The 18,046-nt window shown below is 29.2% G+C and overlaps 1 protein-coding gene across 2 annotated transcripts in view; it reads right to left on the minus strand.

The window, feature by feature from the left end:
• The window catches only part of LOC106478835, an 86,209-nt gene that overhangs the window by 21,944 nt on the left and 46,219 nt on the right, over window positions 1-18,046 (minus strand). For both annotated transcript variants that reach the window (XR_002609994.1, XM_022382508.1), the window contains exons 5-7: window positions 13,301-13,417; window positions 8,234-8,324; window positions 6,148-6,352 (exon numbers count right to left, since the gene is read on the minus strand). Coding sequence is in view for 1 of the 2 variants with exons in the window: in XM_022382508.1 (XP_022238216.1) it covers window positions 6,148-6,352; window positions 8,234-8,324; window positions 13,301-13,417 (413 nt within the window). In the remaining variant the exon portion in view is untranslated. The remainder of the gene's footprint in view (window positions 1-6,147; window positions 6,353-8,233; window positions 8,325-13,300; window positions 13,418-18,046) is intronic.

Below are 18,046 nucleotides of genomic sequence, written 5' to 3' on the forward strand. Positions count from 1 at the left end.
TCTAGACTAATTGCATGTATCATGAGTGCAGTTCTCCACATAGCACTCTAGAGAGGGGGAACAAAGAGAAAGGTGTAACCCTGTAATTAGCAGTCTGCAACATTCTGTATAATGAATACAGCATTACCTGCACTTTTTTCAACACGGCACAAAAGGATATCTGTTTCTATGTTTGGAAGTATTTCTGAATTTAAAGACCCGTACTAAATTAAAAACAAAACACTGCATCTTAATTCTGCATATTTTCAGCATTGTACATTGTAACTCCTGAAGTTGGCTTTCTAAGCAAGTTTCATTCCATGCTAGACACACACAGACAAACAAATAGCAAAGTTCAAACTTTACATTTTAAAATGAAATAAAATACAGTTTTATCTTGCCAATGATTCATGATCTTATTCTTTCCAGAAGTGTTCAAACTGACTTGTATATGTCAACTAATGTGATTTCATGAGCATTTAACATACATACGTATACACATGAATTTTAGTTAGACCAAGATTAAATATGCAGTAGGATAATAACTGCAATGTTAAGTGCTTTCATTGTCAGATTGTTTGCCACACACAACATAACCAAGAAAAAAGTACAGTAAATAATGTACTACACAAGACATTGTTGACGGAGATACAATAGTAACTATATACTTGTTCTCTTAACTTTGTTCTAGTGGAAATTAACAGTTAGTTTACTCTCTTATCATGTCTATCTTCATAGTACATGTAAGATGACTTTCCATATCAACCCACGATGATCCTTGATGCATACATGTGACTATTCTGATGCACACAGATTTTCTTGTTCACTCACAATTTCTATCACATACATATGGTATAAAGAAAAACCCACTGTCCCAAAACTGGCTTTACCTTTCAGGATCAGATGTAGCTTGAAGAAGTAAAGTATTTACAAAAGCTATCAACAGTAATATGTATACAATCTTTTTTTATAGTTACTCAAACTGGAAAATGAATTACTTGTGCTAGTGTACACAACTCAAAATTGGCAAACTAGCTATCACACAGCTATAAGACTTTGATCGACAAACAGACAATAGCCCACAAGATATTAGTTGCTACCTTATTTAAGACTATCAAGTTGTTATATGTCTCATTTTATACTTTCATTTTGATAATTTCAGACTATTTTTTCCCTCAAAAATAATTCAATTTGTGTTCTGATTTACTATGATACTTTCATGCTGAAATACAACATATTAAGAAGTATCTTACAAAACAAAAGTTTTTTTCTGTATTGCTATTTACTGTTCCAAATGTTACTACCCTTATAAGAAACAACAAATTGTGACAAAATCTGTTACTCTCAATTTTCTTTCTTAGACTTTCATGTTAATAACAAAGAAAAACTGAATAAACTTTCAGATCAGTTTATAATTCCTCAAGGGAAATTAAGATTCATGTTGAAGCCTCAGTTAAGATTGAAACATTTCTTTAAAGTCAAGTATAATGTCCTTGTCCCACCTTCTAAAATTACTGATACTACATGTGATGAGTCTATCTTAAATATAAAAGAAATATTCCTCTTATGCAAATCAGACCAGCTCTTAAACCAAACCAATTTTCTGCTACAGAAGCAAGAACACAATAAACCTTTATGATGAAAAGAAGCCAATCATTTGTTAGATAAAGAGCACATGTTCTATTTTCTGTCCTTTTTTCAATTTTCAGTGCATACTCATATGTTTTTGTTAACTGAAAATCCGAATGAATGAATAAATATTTTAAAAAATTTGGGTAATCCAACTGCATTATCAAATAATGACTGAACTACTAAATAAGAATTTAGATGAGTAAAAGGCTTTACATAATTTTTATCAATAAATATATTCAACTACTTCTAAGAACTTGATCTTATATTTTTATAGTCTGTTCAGTAATAGCTAGATTGAAATCTATGAACAAAGTGCATTACTGAAATTTGGTATTCTTGTCCTCATTGTACTTTATGGCATAACAACAAACTATGCTACATGTAGCCTAAATCAGAAATTAAGACTGATTTCTGTTACGATTATGAAGTTTATAAGAAGCAATATTCTTAAAAACAAAAGTAAATAATTTGTATTTCTATTTAACCTTTTAATTTCTTTAATATTAGAATAGTAGTTGTAGAATACTTATAAATCAAAGAGAATGCAGTTTACACAGAAAATGTTAAAATACAGCCTATCATCTAATAACAGGTGAAAATAAGGACTAAATACATCTAACAAAAACATAAAAACAAAAACTTTTTTTCAACCAGTTATACTTAGCAAGTAGATATATTCCAACTAAAAAAAGTTAATACTTGATCTTTGTAAATAGTCAAAATGTCATATGACTTTATAGTATATAAGCAGATAAAAATATCAAATATTTTGATTTGATACACCTTCAGCTCTTCAAACTATTCAATTATTATGGTCGATAATTAATCATTCAGCAATGAATTCCCAGTTCAGCAAGCCAAAAATAAATAACAAAAATGTTACAGACCAAAGCTATCTTGTAAATTTCAAAATAAATTAGAAATGGTATCATCTTAGTTCTTTGATAGTGTTTGGTACTGGCAGATAATTTAGTAGCCTATTTCATGGAAATGTCCAAGAAAAAAATATTGTTAAACTGTTGGTTCATTTCTTTCAGATATTCTCACAAAACTACACAAAGGCTACTTGTATTAGTCTTCCCTAATTTTGAACTGATAAACTAGAGGTAGAGAGAAGGTAGCTAGTCAACAAAATTCATTGACAATTCTTGAGCTACTCTTATAACATATATCCCAAAATGAAGTCTAAATTACCCTTTTTAATTTCTAGAATGACTGCATATTGTAACAGAAAATTACAATTATTTATCCTAAAAAGCTTAAGACTTGTAACAGTTTACATAGATTTTTATTTAATTTCTATTGCTCTTTAAACTGTGTCTTACTAGTAATACTGTGACACAAGCTGTGAAACACATGGCAAATGCATAGTTCAAGTTACGGTATTAAGAGACGTAATGCACAAGCTACTCGTGAGCATACCTTATGTAGAAATCTAACCTAATAAGTTTCTAATTTTACATTTTAGTTACTCTCATAACAACAAGTGAAAAATATACATAAAAAACAAAAAAATTAGTATGTACTTTGACCTCTTGTTTTTGTTTGCTGTTGGCCCCACCAATGAAACTTACACCTACTTTTTCTGTAATGATGGAACTAGTACATCAAATAATTTTTATTTATTTCAAATATATATGATTAAGAACATAAAATAATAACATGCACAAACCAAACAATGTCCTATAGCTACTATAATTGAACTGGCTTTATAATTAAGGCATAAGTGCCTTAAAATAATTCCCTAAGCTGCTTGATCTGAACTTTGAGAAACAGTTTTCAATATGTTGGCAAAATAGGTTATCATTAGATGTTGTTCTGTAAATTACAACTTTGTCTTTCTATTTGTTATAAATGATGTAATAGCAAATGTTTGAGAAAATTACTGGAAATTTATGAAAGAGAGAATGTGACATGAGGTCTTGGCAAGTTGGTGACTATTTAGCTTATCAGGCAGGCAGTAGCACTGTCTGTGTAGGGATGCCTCGGATTGTTCATCAAAATGGTATTTTAAATATGTCCTCAATAGATCATCAGAACTTTAAAATACTATACAGTGTTTCCTTTTATAACAATATCTGTGTAATGAATGAGTCAAGTTCTGGGAATGTCTGTAAATATCATTGAAAAGCTCAAATTTCTTGTTCTTCTTTCTTTTGTTCTTTTTTCATTACATGATTACTCAAAATCTAAAATAATGGTGTCAACCAATTTCACTGAGGTGACAGTTTCAAATGGAGTATCTGCTTTTATAAGTATTATTAATAACTATTAGTGATTTAAAAATATCATAATTCTAATGTAAACAATATTTTAAACAGCTTAACTACAAGGTGAAACAGGAATTATCAGTCAATAATAGATAACAATACATATTACAGTTGGAACCTCACTGTATTTAGAACTTGGTTATAAATACAACCTTCCTATATCTATTGAAACACTGCATTAAAAAAAAAACAACAAGCAAACAACTAATAAAAAACCTTTCAAAAAAGGAATTAAATGTAGGGATGGCTAAAACCAGATAGAACTAAAGCTACATACTAAACAGATAACCTCGATCCTATTCAGTTGTGATTAGCATCACCATGTGACTGGTCATTCTCTTACAGCAATCGTTGGCTGTAACATACAGATATCATTCACTTGGCCAGTGAAGGGCATTGTTGTCATTGACCTATTCTACACAAAGGATAAAGTTGCAGCAACATCCCTGCAGGCAAAGTATATAACATCTGTTATAGAGAACAACAGACACAAAGGCAACTATAACAAACCAGCATAGAAACATAAGAAAAACAATTATGAAAACATATGATATGCACACATACCACATTTCCATGTAGTGAAATTGTTAATAGGTGATGTGATCTTTTGTAGCAGCAGAATAGTGTAATATGTAGATTGGATATAAATATGTATTACATCATGTATCTGTACGTTATAATTTGAAGTACTCTACATTTGCAATTACACTCCTGAAGATGATGGGAAACTGTCAAAACACTTAAGTTGTTTTAGTTAGGCCAGTCCACAGTCCTCACTGAAACAACTTACGTGTTTTGAGAGTTTTTAGTTGTGTAAAGTTAAATGTTGTCTGTATTATTTATTGTTTTTGAAACTTCTACATGAGTGCCAAAATATATATATATAAATATATATAAAAATTATACTTTGGTAAGATATCCAAAAAAGATTAAAGAAGGATTTTAGAACTATTTAGATATTTTTGAAACCTACATACATAGAGAAAGTGACTTAAAGAAATGGTTATCATTCTTCAAAATTTCTTGAGCAAGATATCTTACATATAAATTTTATTTGAACTTGTCTTCAAGTATGAAAAAAAAAGTTAGAAAGATGTATGTTATATTGTTCAAAAGATAACTCTGTTACTATGTTTTAAAAAGTGATATTTAGTCTTACTGGTTTCAAAATAAAATTTAAAGACTCCTTGCTAGTTTCCAAAAAATGCTCTGAACTAAAAAATAGTTTTAAAAAATCCAATCATGATTTTCATGTTGATAGAACAAGAAAGACATCAATTATGTATCAGATATTATATTCAATTACCTAAAGGACCAATCTATAATAACTTTATGTAAAACATTTTTGAAGGTCATGTTTTACATGCTATCTTGGTAAAACGTATTCAGTACACACACATCTTAAATGATTATATGTTATCTGTGTGAAAACAGCTTTCTGATTTTTTTGAGAGAAAGACGTATCCAGATGCACTGAGTAAAACTGTACCAAATGCATTTTATAATTAAATCACAATTTCCAAACTCGGTTCAAATTACTTAAGTGTTACTAAATTAAAAAGGCATTTATTACTGTTAGAATTGTTTCTCCACTTAGTCAACCATCTTTAAATTTTTTATTACATACAAGTAATCAAACAACAAAATCTCAATATAGTACAGTACAAAAATTCAGTTATTAGTGTATTGGATTAAAACGAACAATAGAATGATACTTGTTCTTCCATTAGCTGATTAGCTTTGTATGTTTATAATATTATATTTCAGGATTTTTTTTGTTTGTTTCAGATATTTGTACAAAGCTACAAATGGATATCTGTGCTAGCCATCTCTTGGAGTAATTTAATAGTAGGATTTTATTGTCATTCTTATATCCTAACCATAACTCCAAAGTATGAAAGCATGTTTTTGTGGTAATGGGATGCAAGTCAATTGGTCACACCTTACTCATACCAGCGGAAGTTTGAAAAATACAGTAAAGCTAAAATAGGTGGTTCTGTTGACCATTCAAACCAAAAAGTATCAAACAGAAGAAATACATTTATATAATTTCTCATCCATTTCAACTACTAGTAGATGAGTAAATACAAGTACAACTATTAGTATTATGGATGATAATTCAAGATAAAAGGCATTAACAAAAATGATTTTTCCAGGTGCATTTCTGTACTTACTAATTTTTATTACTGTTAATAATCTGTATGATTTTGTTTTTTGTATTTTCTTAGATAAAGATGCATTAAAATTTAAAACACCAGAAACTTACCTTTTTCAGAATTACTTCCACATCCTGAAGACAGAACAGTGAATGCTGCTACTGATCGATTATCTACATACATGTTTTCCACTAGGAAGTAAGCCAGTTCTCTAACAGAGCTAAATTTCTTGTTCAACAGCTTTTCTGCCCATTCAAAAAGTAGGTGACAAGCTGCAGTACTACAGTGGTCATCTTCACTACTGTCTTTAGGTATCTGAGAAGACAAAATAAATATTTCTGTAATATTTTATATTTTAACTTGTTTTTCATTAACAGTCATTTTCAGATATACACAAAAATAAGTAGAAGTAAAATTCACAATCAGGTTATAAATTATACTATTTTGTATGAAAACTTTTGTTAAAACAAGAAATATGAGTGTCTCACATGTTCTTTTCTTCAGACATATCAACATTTGAAATACAATCTACATCAGTTTTATTTGTATGATATTATGCCATGCCTGGTCAAGATATTGTTTGAACTTCAAAACATAGCAGTAGAAGTTTTAAAAGTAATTACTTACCAGAAATAATGATAAAACTATCCTGGCAACCAATTAACAGAGCAAATAATTATTCTTTAAGCTGACTCAAGCTTTTATATTATCACACCATGTATCAAGTAAATTAAAGGTAAATGCTACACAATCAAGTATCTCCCACTAGCAAAACTGAAGAAACAACATTAACATTAGTAGCTACAGTTTACCTTCACATAGAAAGTTTTCTCATTTTTCTTTTAAACAAGCTCTTTCTTTTATGAAACAAGTTAAGAATAAATTAAGGCACTGTTTCTCTAAAATATAAAAAAATATAATGAAGCTGTTACAGAACCAAGCTTCCAAAAGAACAACTGCATAATAACCCTTCCAAGATACTCAAAATAAATACAACATTAACATTCGAATATACCATAATAGTAAAATATTATTGATTCTCCTCACTAACAAAGTTATGGAAATGTTTCATCACAGTATAGAATTATAAGAAACAAGAAGTGTGTTGCATCAAATAATTTAAGTAAGCTATCATTATAAGCATTGTTAGGTAGACACTTCATGTATAATTGAAGAAACTCAAAACATTTAATAAGTGCAACAAGCTACACGATGGCCATTTACCAAGTAAACATTAGTGCTTGACTCAAACATTTCTTAAACATAAGGTCAAAAAACGATGTTCATTCAGGTTACAAAATGATTCATTTTAATATAGCTAAAAATGTTATTAAAAGTATTTTACATATACATATTTTTGTACTGTATGCACAGACGATGATTTCAATCATTCATTTTTATTTCACGATAATGATTATCATAAATACTGATATACCACCCATCCTTGAATGAACATTTCAACTAGTTGTGCAATAACTTTAGGCATTACAGTTTGGATTATTGAAATCCAACTAGCTGTACATTAACCTTTGGCATTACAGTACTGTGGGGGGGGGGGGGGCTTTATAAAATGCTCCATCTGTTATGTAAAACTGAAACATCTGAGTGCCAAGGATGTGTACTACCAATGGTTTTGATTTTTTATGTAACTCCACTATTTTATTAAATGATCCTCACTACATTAGACCTTTGTCAGTGCATAGATGTTTTGAATGAAATAACAAAGTTACTACATTAGTTTCTACAAGTGCATTACATATAATTATTCCCATTTAGATAAAATATGTATTATTTACGGAATATGTCAGCACATGGTGTGCACAGTGTTTTCTATTAAAATATAAACTGTAGTAACATTTAAGCATCATATACAATGCTTTGGATTTTATCTTTCCACAGAAGAAAAAAAAAAGAGCTTGAATGATAAAACTTTCAATATATTGATCTTACTTACAGTTAACCTACTTGAATTCCAGGAACAAAGTTCTGGTTTATTTGTAATATATGTAAGCTAATTTATACCGTTAATATCCTCTTTTTATGCCATATATATATTTATGAAAATACTGTACATCTGCACATTTGCTTTACCAAAATGTTTTGATGCCAACTGTTATCGAGATCAAGTCTGTAAGTTCATTAAACCATATGACTCATCATAGTATTTTCATATGCATAGACAAATTTTAAAGTTACCTTGACAGTGTCAACTTCCCCACTGATATCCAGCTCAGGTAACATAGGAGTATCCACAAGTAGCTTTTTTCTTAATCCAGAGTAACAGTATCTAAATAAATAGTACACATTTATATTTTTTGTACATTACTTCAAAGCCATAGCCTGTAAAAAATAAGTGCATGCCAAGCAGATCTTTTATCTATATCTAATCAGAAGTATTGGGCAATTACAGAGAAAGCTCTATATTTAAATTATTTTATCTTAAAACATTATTTTACCTAGTTGGGAACACTGCAATTTTGGAAGATTTGGGCAGAGTCTAGTCTAGTCTATACTTCATTAACCCTGTCTAAACAGGATACGGGCATCACTGATATTCCTCGATTTTTTCCTTCTTACAAAAAAAAACTTAAACAAATGGCAAGAAAATTAGCACAAACTTACTATATAATATCTTGTTGCATCTTTAAGAAATTCATATAAATTGATTAAGCTTTTCTATTACTATCTAGCAAAATTTCCAAAATTTCGTTGTAAGGCAATTTTCTCTGAGAAACAACCAAAATACTTCCTTTCGTTTCAGCATTTCAATTTCTTATAGTCGATAAGAAAGTTCCATTTTATATATCTAGTAAGTTCTAACTTGACTGATTTTAATTAACATATTTCTTTTGAAATTTTATTTTGGCAATTGCAGTAGTCATCACTTTTGGCTATAAATAATAAAAAACACCACATAAACCAACAAGGACTTATCTGTGACATCTGGTCTGAATTTTCAAAATGATGTCTGGTCAGGCTAGGAAACAATATTTTTCTTAATAGTATCCTTGGTTTAAATCATTTTTTTATGTAATAAATATACTTTATTGTCAATAAATTTCACAATAATATTCAATAAATAAGAATACGAGTCATTGGATTATTCCACCATTGCTATTATGCGTCTCTAACCCTAATAAGGCTTACCTGATGTCTTGTCATAAAGGAAAATTGCCATGACTTTTAAACAAATATAATTACCATAAAAATGGTTTCAAAAATGAAAACAACACCTACAGAAACTATAAAAAAATTCCCAGATCTCTGGTTTATTCTTCAGTCTTCTAAACTGGACACTAAATTCCATTATTATTCTCCGCATTTAACCACTTTCTTATAAAATCATATCATAACTTTTCATATCACTTTACATTGATGTAAATTTTTTCTAATCTACTTTATCAAATGCTATTTTCAAAGCTGTTCTTCATTAGTATTTGTCTTCACCCTTTTATGACCTCACAGCAGGTGATATGAATAGGCTGTAATAATAAAACTTCAGACAGAGAAAGAAAATAAACACAAAAAACAAGATTTCATTAACTGTATTTCCAAGGGATGATAGATTCTTAGCAAGCACAAAACCTATGTTTGGGATAGGCAGAAAAATTATTATAAAATCAATAGTAAGTCTCCTCAGCATTGTGTTGAAATGTAAGTTTGAAAATTTTTTTACATTTTTCTTTGCAAATGACAATAAATAAATATTAGGAAATTATAGAATATCTATCGTAAAATATTTTTGAGTGAAAAATTGTTGAAACAGAATCAGAAGTATAATTTATTCTTAAATTTTGAAATATGACATGCAGGTGTGCACTTGACACCTGAAAGGTGCTCAGCAGTTGTGACAGCCCTGATTTGTTTGTTTGTTAAGCACAAAGCTACACAATGGGCTATCTGTGCTGTGCCCACCACAAGTATCAAAACCTGGTTTTTAGCATTATTAGCCTTCAAACTTAATGCTGATCCACTTGGAGGCAACAGAGTAAATAAAAAATGCACTTGACTGTTAGTACTTACATACATATCACTTATTCAGTGCACTTCTTCACTTGTTCAAGATAAACACCCAACACAAAACATGAGGTTTGACTACCTGATATGCTCACTGACCTTCATAGCACTTTTCTGGCATATTAAAATTGATTCTTTGATTTTTCAGCACAGGGAATATCTGTTATACATCATGATGTTTTCCTGAAAAGTGGGACGTATGTCTGAAACAACGTTATGCAACACAATCTTTACATGTATTATGGGGAGGAGGGGGGGATGCATTCCTGAAAATTTTCAGTCCACTCTTAAATAACTCTTTTAAAGGGTGTAACATGGCTTTTTTAACTACAGTGTACTATAGAAAACATGCATGTAAGAACATTAAAAAAATAAATAGTTTAGTGCTAAATTTAATTGATTTTCTGGGCTTCTTAGCAAGGGGCACTTTACTATCACTAGGTGACCACTTTGGAGCCATGTTGGAAGGGTGGAAACAAGGCTTTTCTGCAGCAGAAAAAACATTGTGCTCAGGCAATGGCACACAAACAAAATGTGTTTACACCACACTCTGCCCAGTAAACTAGTCTGATAACATTGGCACACTCTAGAATGGAACATGGTAACATTGCTTCACACACGTGTTGGTAGTAAAATAATGTACAGTAGTTGTTGAACACTACACCGGTAAAGTAGTCTGAAAATGTTTTAACACTCTATTAATAAAACAAGGTGACATTGTTTCAAAAATATCAGTAGTAATTGGTAAACACTACACCTGAAAAAGTAGTTGACGATGTTGGAATGCTTTAATAATGAAACAAAGCAACGTTTTTTGGCAAGCCTTCAGTAATTATTAAGTGATCTGTAGACAAAAATCAGAATTTTTTTACAAAATATTTTCACTAAAATTTTTTCCATGATTATATGGAGTCAAAGTGTTGACTGCCCTGAGTACACAAAGTGATTTTAATGTTACAATCAAAAAGCTTTTCTTCATCTGAAAAATCACAAATTTCTTTTGCGCAATCTCTAAAATATCTTAAATAAATTTCAAACTTTTTTCTAGTAAACTTTTATATTTTCTCTACCCTAACTCAAAATGCAATCAGTCAATTTAACCAACCTCATAATCACCATAAAATAATAAGAAATAAATCGAAATTATCATTTTTTTCTTTCTAAAATGACATCAAATTGTAACATGAAACTAAATTTGTTTATTCTAAATAGCATAAAACTCACAACAGTATACATCTGTTTCTAATTCAAATTTATTGCTTTATTGCCCTTTGAGCTGTGTCTAAATAATATTTGCACTATACAAGTTCTAAATCACTCAGTAAATGTGTAGATCACATTACCCTACTGAAATGCATAACATACAGTGAGCATACCTTGTAAAAATATTTTATTATTATTATCCTTTACTTTACCTAACCTAAAACGTTTCACATTTTCTTTAGTTTTATAAATAATAAATATACAATATACATGACATAAAGTACTTATATACAATAAAGTACTTATCTGGGTCTTCTTTTATTTCTTCTGTCAACTGTTGATGACACTTAACTTTTTTTTTTATACCAATGGTACTACTGGGCTAAACTTTTTATTAAATAATGAACCAAAGAACACAGAATAAAAACATGCAAAAACCAGATAATGTCCCATAAGTACCACAATTTTTTCAACTAAGGTCATTGATGAGTTTTCTGTGGGAATAAAGTTTGAACTGGTAGCAAAATAGACAATTCTCTGTACAGAAAACAATGTAATATAAAAGTCATTTGACAGCTTAAAACTTTGGCTTTCCATTGGTTATAAACAATACAGTATTAAACATTAGAGAAGAACTACTGGCAATTTTTGGAAGAGAGGATGCGACAGATGGGCATGGCAAGAGGGGTCTGATTTTCTAGATTATGGCTCTGAAAACAAATAAGATTGAAATCTATAAAAATTATATTTTGCTTGAGTGATGAAAACATTATAATGAGTAACTTACGTTAAATTTCGAACTACTCAAATGGGTGGCAAATAAATTAGAGAAGAGGGTATAACTAGAGAGCAAATTCACAATTCTCCTACTAAGGGAAATTCTGGATTTTTTATAAATATTGCCTTATAATATTAAAACTTATTCATATACCATGATAAGAAAATTATTTAATTAAATTTTGAATGTAACTCACTAAAATCTTGTGACATGCGCAGAAAAAGATGGCTATATCAAAATTGTTAACTACTACATGTATACTGTGAATAAATCTCACACTGTTCTTAAAATATGAATTTTAAAATCATAATAAATCTTTCTTGTAATGATAAGCTCCTGATGTAGCCATAACTTGAAATATTGTTCAATAAAAGAGTTTTCTTATATTGGAGTTATTTCAAAATTAGCAAAGAAATTATAAAAGTATTTCATCATGTCAAGAATTGTTTAGTGCCCTATGGTAACTAATACAGCAAGTTTTGACTATGCTTCCCTTACCCCTTTCCAGGCCAGAGAGGTATCACTGATATCCCATTGTTTTCTGAATGAACTTTAGTACAACCTTTCTAAGCAATGTCTAGTTGATATATGAATAATTCATAAAATAATTGATTTTGTATTTGTTTCATTTTTTTACAAGTTGCAAAATGTTTGACATTTACTGTCAAAAACTGATTTAAAAAACATCCTTTTTTGTCTTAGAATTTTCTAGTTTTTTATTATTAATCAGAAAATTTCATTTTATTTATCTAATCACTTTAAACTTATTTAATACTAGCGAAAGTACCCAGCTTCGCATGGGTAATTAAGTTTTAGATTTTTGAGATAAGAAAAAGTATTTTTAAAAATTAACATGAAAATTACTTTGCACAAGGACTATTCACGACAAATACTCAATATATTCATGGAGAAATCTTTATTTTATTTCATTAAAAATACTTCACTAAAAAATATCATTTTTTGTATGTGAAAGACTGCCAAATTATGTGAAGATATACACACTATAATGAAAGTTAGAAGTATTAAATCTATAAAGACTTTAATCAAGTACAAAGAGGTCATGTGATCAGTCAAACTGACCGAGCCCGTGTTGAGAGAGTTAAAGATGTAATGCTTTTTTAAGGTATGAATGCAACATATTATATGACTGCTAGATAACCAAAAGATGAAGCCAGGTGATAATGAATTAATGAGATCTTACAATTATTCCATTTTGAATTTCCTATAATACCTATAACATATATAAAAGCCTAAGGAATTTGTACCTTGAATTTCCTCGAGTTCCAAGTCGACGAGGTTTAACAGATGGTAAAACATGCTTCATCACTTTTCCAAAGTCTGCTGCACATAATGCTTCAATCTTATTAGCTTCACAAAATACTCTGAAAAATAGAATACTTTTTTATTTCACAAAAATAATTTTTAATATACTTAAGAATCTAAACATTAGTTCCAGGAACTGCTATGATATGTTTTTAATTATTTTTAACACTTATCAACAAGGTTTTGATGATGACAAAACCTTGTCGAAATGTTGTACATTTGCCATTTTGTTAAACTTATATTAAGGTTTTTCTTCATTACCATTCAAGCCATCTCCAAGCATTATTAGACTCAATATAATCACAAACAAATCTTTAGTAAAAATACTTCATTAAAAAACCTGATTTTTTGTGTATAAAATATTTGTAATGTTTGCTAGAAGTCTACCAAATTTTATGAAGATACACATAGTGCATTAAAAGTTATAGTATAAATACTTAACATGTGCAAATATGTATATGAACTCGTATTTTATACTGAGCCCATCATGAAAGGATTAAGCACAGCTAAGAGCTTAATTTTTGGCCAAGTTTACATATCCCAACCACAAATATAAATAAACAACCTTGCACCAGGAACACATTAAGATTATATCTGTTTCATATGTTTTGTTGTGGAGAGGACTCAGGTGGGTGAGCGTCACTGATATCTCTTGATTCTTTCCTTTTCACAGTAGAAATACTTAACTAACGTGCATGAAATTTAGAAACAACTTATTAAGCAATACCAAGTTTTGGCTTAAAAAATTCATATAATTTGATTCAGTTTTTCTTTATTTCTTTAGGTTAAACAATTTATATGTGTTAAATATACTTTCTTCTCAATAAATTATAATTAATAAATTATGTGTGTAATTATGATAAACTTAACAATAATATTTATTGTATAAATGCAGAAAGCTGGCAAAACATTAGAAACTAATAGATCTAAAACCTGTAATAAACATCATGTTAAATGTTTTTGTTTTTTTCATGTAGGAGACAAGAGATAGATCTGAAAAATTATTTTTACATGCCTCTGATTTTGAATATGCAATGGACAAATGTAGGGAAATGTGGAAAAAAAAACACATCTATAATTAACATGATTTTTATAAAAGATATCAAATCTTTTGGTTAACAATATTCAATACATAAAGATATGAGTTACACTTATGGCACCAGAATATTTTGCCATTGCCTACCATACTCTCTAAACCGAATAAAGTTTACCTAATGTCTGTCATAGAAAAAACAAATTCATAGTTTTCAAATAAATATATTTTAACACAAAAACATTTTTCGGAATGAAAATAACATCTAAAAAAACTATAACAAATTTCAAAGTCTGTGTTCTTTTTTTACTATGTCTTTTAAATTTTCCTATACATTCTGTTGTTGTTTTCTGCATAAGCTATAGTTTATCACTCTCCCACAAAACTATAAATTACTTTTCACACCACTATATTCACTCTGCATTGATGTAAATAGTTTGTAATCTGCTCTGTCCATTGGTATTTATGTTTCATCTACAGCTATTTTAAAAGTTGATTTTCCTTAGTTAGGCCATAAAATAATGTGAATTGAGAGACTGTTCTAACAAAATTCAGAGAAAGAAAATTAAAATCACTTGAGAAACAAAACAATGACAACTATATTTTCAAGGGATGATAGTTTCTTAGCAAACACAAACCTAAGTTTCAATGCAAGTTTCAAACACTAAATCACTAATGTGTTAACCATGAGTTATTAACATATTTAAATAACTTCCGAAGCAATATTTCATCTAATTATTAGAAATACAAAAGTTTTACAAGTTTGATCTCATTTATTGTGCACTATACAACTAGTAGAGGTTCTGTTAATATGTGACATCATTTAGCACAAACTATCTATTCAGAATATTTAGGATATTTCTGTAACATCTGAAACTGTTTTCTGTATAATATCTTTCTTATTGATAATTTACACCTTTTGCTTTCCAATACAAACTTAAAGGACTGTATCTTAAATACATACAGGTGGTCATAGTAAAAATAAAGTTTTTAGAACATACAAATTCATTAAACTTATATGAAATTGTATGTTTTATCTCCTTAACATGAACCATGAAGTGTAGTTTGTACAAATACTTTCCTTAATGTGTATCAATTAATTAAAAGTAAAGCCTTTTTGTATAAGTTTCTTAATGTAAATGTTATCAGAAGTAGCTTTTGATCTTTTATTATGTAATATAAAGTGGTATGTATTCATAGTTTTGCAAACTTAAAATACATTAGCTGTGTTCTTAGGTGCATTATTTAGTGTGGTAGTGCTATTATTATAAAAAAGGTAGGGTTTAATGTTATCAGCAACTGACAGCAAAAAACAAGATGTCAAAAATAAGTACTATTTTTCTTGTTTTTCATGTATATTTTTTATTTATTGTTAGTTATATAAGTTACTAAAGTACAAAAATTATAAACTTATTAGGTCAGATAACGATAAATAATAATAACATTTCTTCACATGGTATGCTTGTGCATTATGTCATTCAATATGGCAACATGATCTATGCATTCACACAATGGTTTGCAACTTGTGTGGTGAGATTATTAGTTAGACAGAGTTCAAAGAGCAATAAAATTAAGTAGATGTAGACTGTTATAACCCTTAAGGTATTTAGGATAAACAATTGTCGTTTTCTGTTACAATCTGTAGTCATTCTAACAAGAAAAAAAGGAAATTTAGATTTATTTAATTTTTTATTTTTAATGGTGGTTACAAGGTTGATCAAATCAATCAAGTCTTTAAAAGTTAAGGTAGGGAAAATAACAGATAAAATATAAAGTTCTAACAAAAAAATTATTTTTAATCTTAACATGAAAATTGCTTTGCACTCGGAGCAGTCAACACTCTGACTCTATTAATTCACAAATAAACCTCAATTAAAGAATCTGATTTTTTGTGTACAAAAGACTTGTAATGTTTACTGAAAGTCTGCCAAGTTTTGCAAAGATACACAGAAATTATAGTATGGAAACAGAAATGCTGATGGTTTCTTTGTGTTTACAAGGTTGGTCACACTGATGACTCTGTATGGAGACAGTTAAAATCATCAGAGATGGAAAGCATAAAAACAGCACTTCCTAACATATGATGATTATAGTTAGGTCACACTTAAAGCATAATGTTTACTATAATTCTGAATTTACTATGTGAATCTTCCCAAAATTTTGCAAACTTTTAGTGAGCATTAAAATTGGATTTTTACTAAATATTTACCTCTGCCACTAAAGGTGGACAAAGGTTATATTTTCACGCCTGTGTGTGTGTTTGACAGCAAGATTTCCCCAAAACAGCTGAATGGATTTGGATGACAAGTGAATATATTTAAACTGTGACCCAACTTAGAAGTGATTAGTTTTGGAGTGTCAAGGTCACAGCAAGGTCACAAAAATCCAAAAAAATCTCTGTTAATATGGGGACTGATTTTTAACAATATTTTTGTTCTATAACTCAGTCAAAAATGATTAATTTTGAAGAAACTTGGTGGACATATGTAGAATATTATTACTCATTGTCCTGTCAAAAATGGTCTGTTTCCATTGGTAATAATGGACATACACACACACATTTTTTTTTTTAGAGCCAAATATGATCAACCCTGTGTGGCGAAGGTATGCACTCTAATGAGTGCCCCTCTAGTTGTCTATGAATTTACAAAGATTTCACAAGGTCCATCTGAAAGAAAGGAGATTTATATGCTAAGAATAAAGATATTTTTTTTTCATCTTACAGCTATATTTCATTTCCATAACCTCTAGAGCCTACTAAATTAATATGCAAAGGGCCAAATTCATACTTTAAACAATGGTTTTACACAGCATTCAAAAGTATCTAGCCAAAAACATATTACCTCGAACAGTGAAAGGTACCTATATGTTCAACTATTTATGCATTTTAATTACAAGTGTAGATAATTTAAATGAAATAGGCAGTGTATGCCCATAAAAATAAATGCAATTGAGAAATTTCACATATGATTTTTATCAATTTCAACTTTTATGTTGAAAAACTAGATGTATCAAAAATTAGAAATAAAAATAATAAGCATATTTTGCTGATGTTAGGAGTAATTAATTCTACAAATTATTTAAAATTATAAACATCACTTAAAATATTCTGAATGTTTGTGATATTTTTGGGAGGAAAAAATTCCAGTGCTGAGGAAATTTGTGAACAGAATATAACAATAAAACAAGGTATTCAATCATTGTTTACATGTTCTATATCTATCTAAATATTACATCAAAGGGAAGGATAGTATGAATTTTACACAGTATATCCAAACCTTAGATGAAATATTAGGTCATCAAGAAATAATGTAGCGTTTTGGAACACTTTCATTAACCACCCCAAAAAATAAGCACATCAAGTATAACAGTTAAACAAACTACCTAAACATCACGTTAGTTTAGCGTGTATAATGTGTAAAGTTTAGTATACTCTTAATCCCTTTTAGTGATGGCACACAATGAGACACACATTTGGCATGTAATGCTGTTTGAATACAAGAAGGGAAACAATGCCTCTATAGCCATAAGGAATATCAAAGAAGTTTATGGAACTGTTTTGAATGTTCGTAAGAATCAACAAAGGTTCAGCGCATTTCATCAAGTGACTTTCACCTTAAAAACTGTGATGTCAGGGGCCAACATGTTGGAATTG

This window comes from Limulus polyphemus, unplaced genomic scaffold (genome assembly GCF_000517525.1).
Source record: "Limulus polyphemus unplaced genomic scaffold, Limulus_polyphemus-2.1.2 Scaffold254, whole genome shotgun sequence".
NCBI lineage: Eukaryota > Metazoa > Arthropoda > Merostomata > Xiphosura > Limulidae > Limulus > Limulus polyphemus.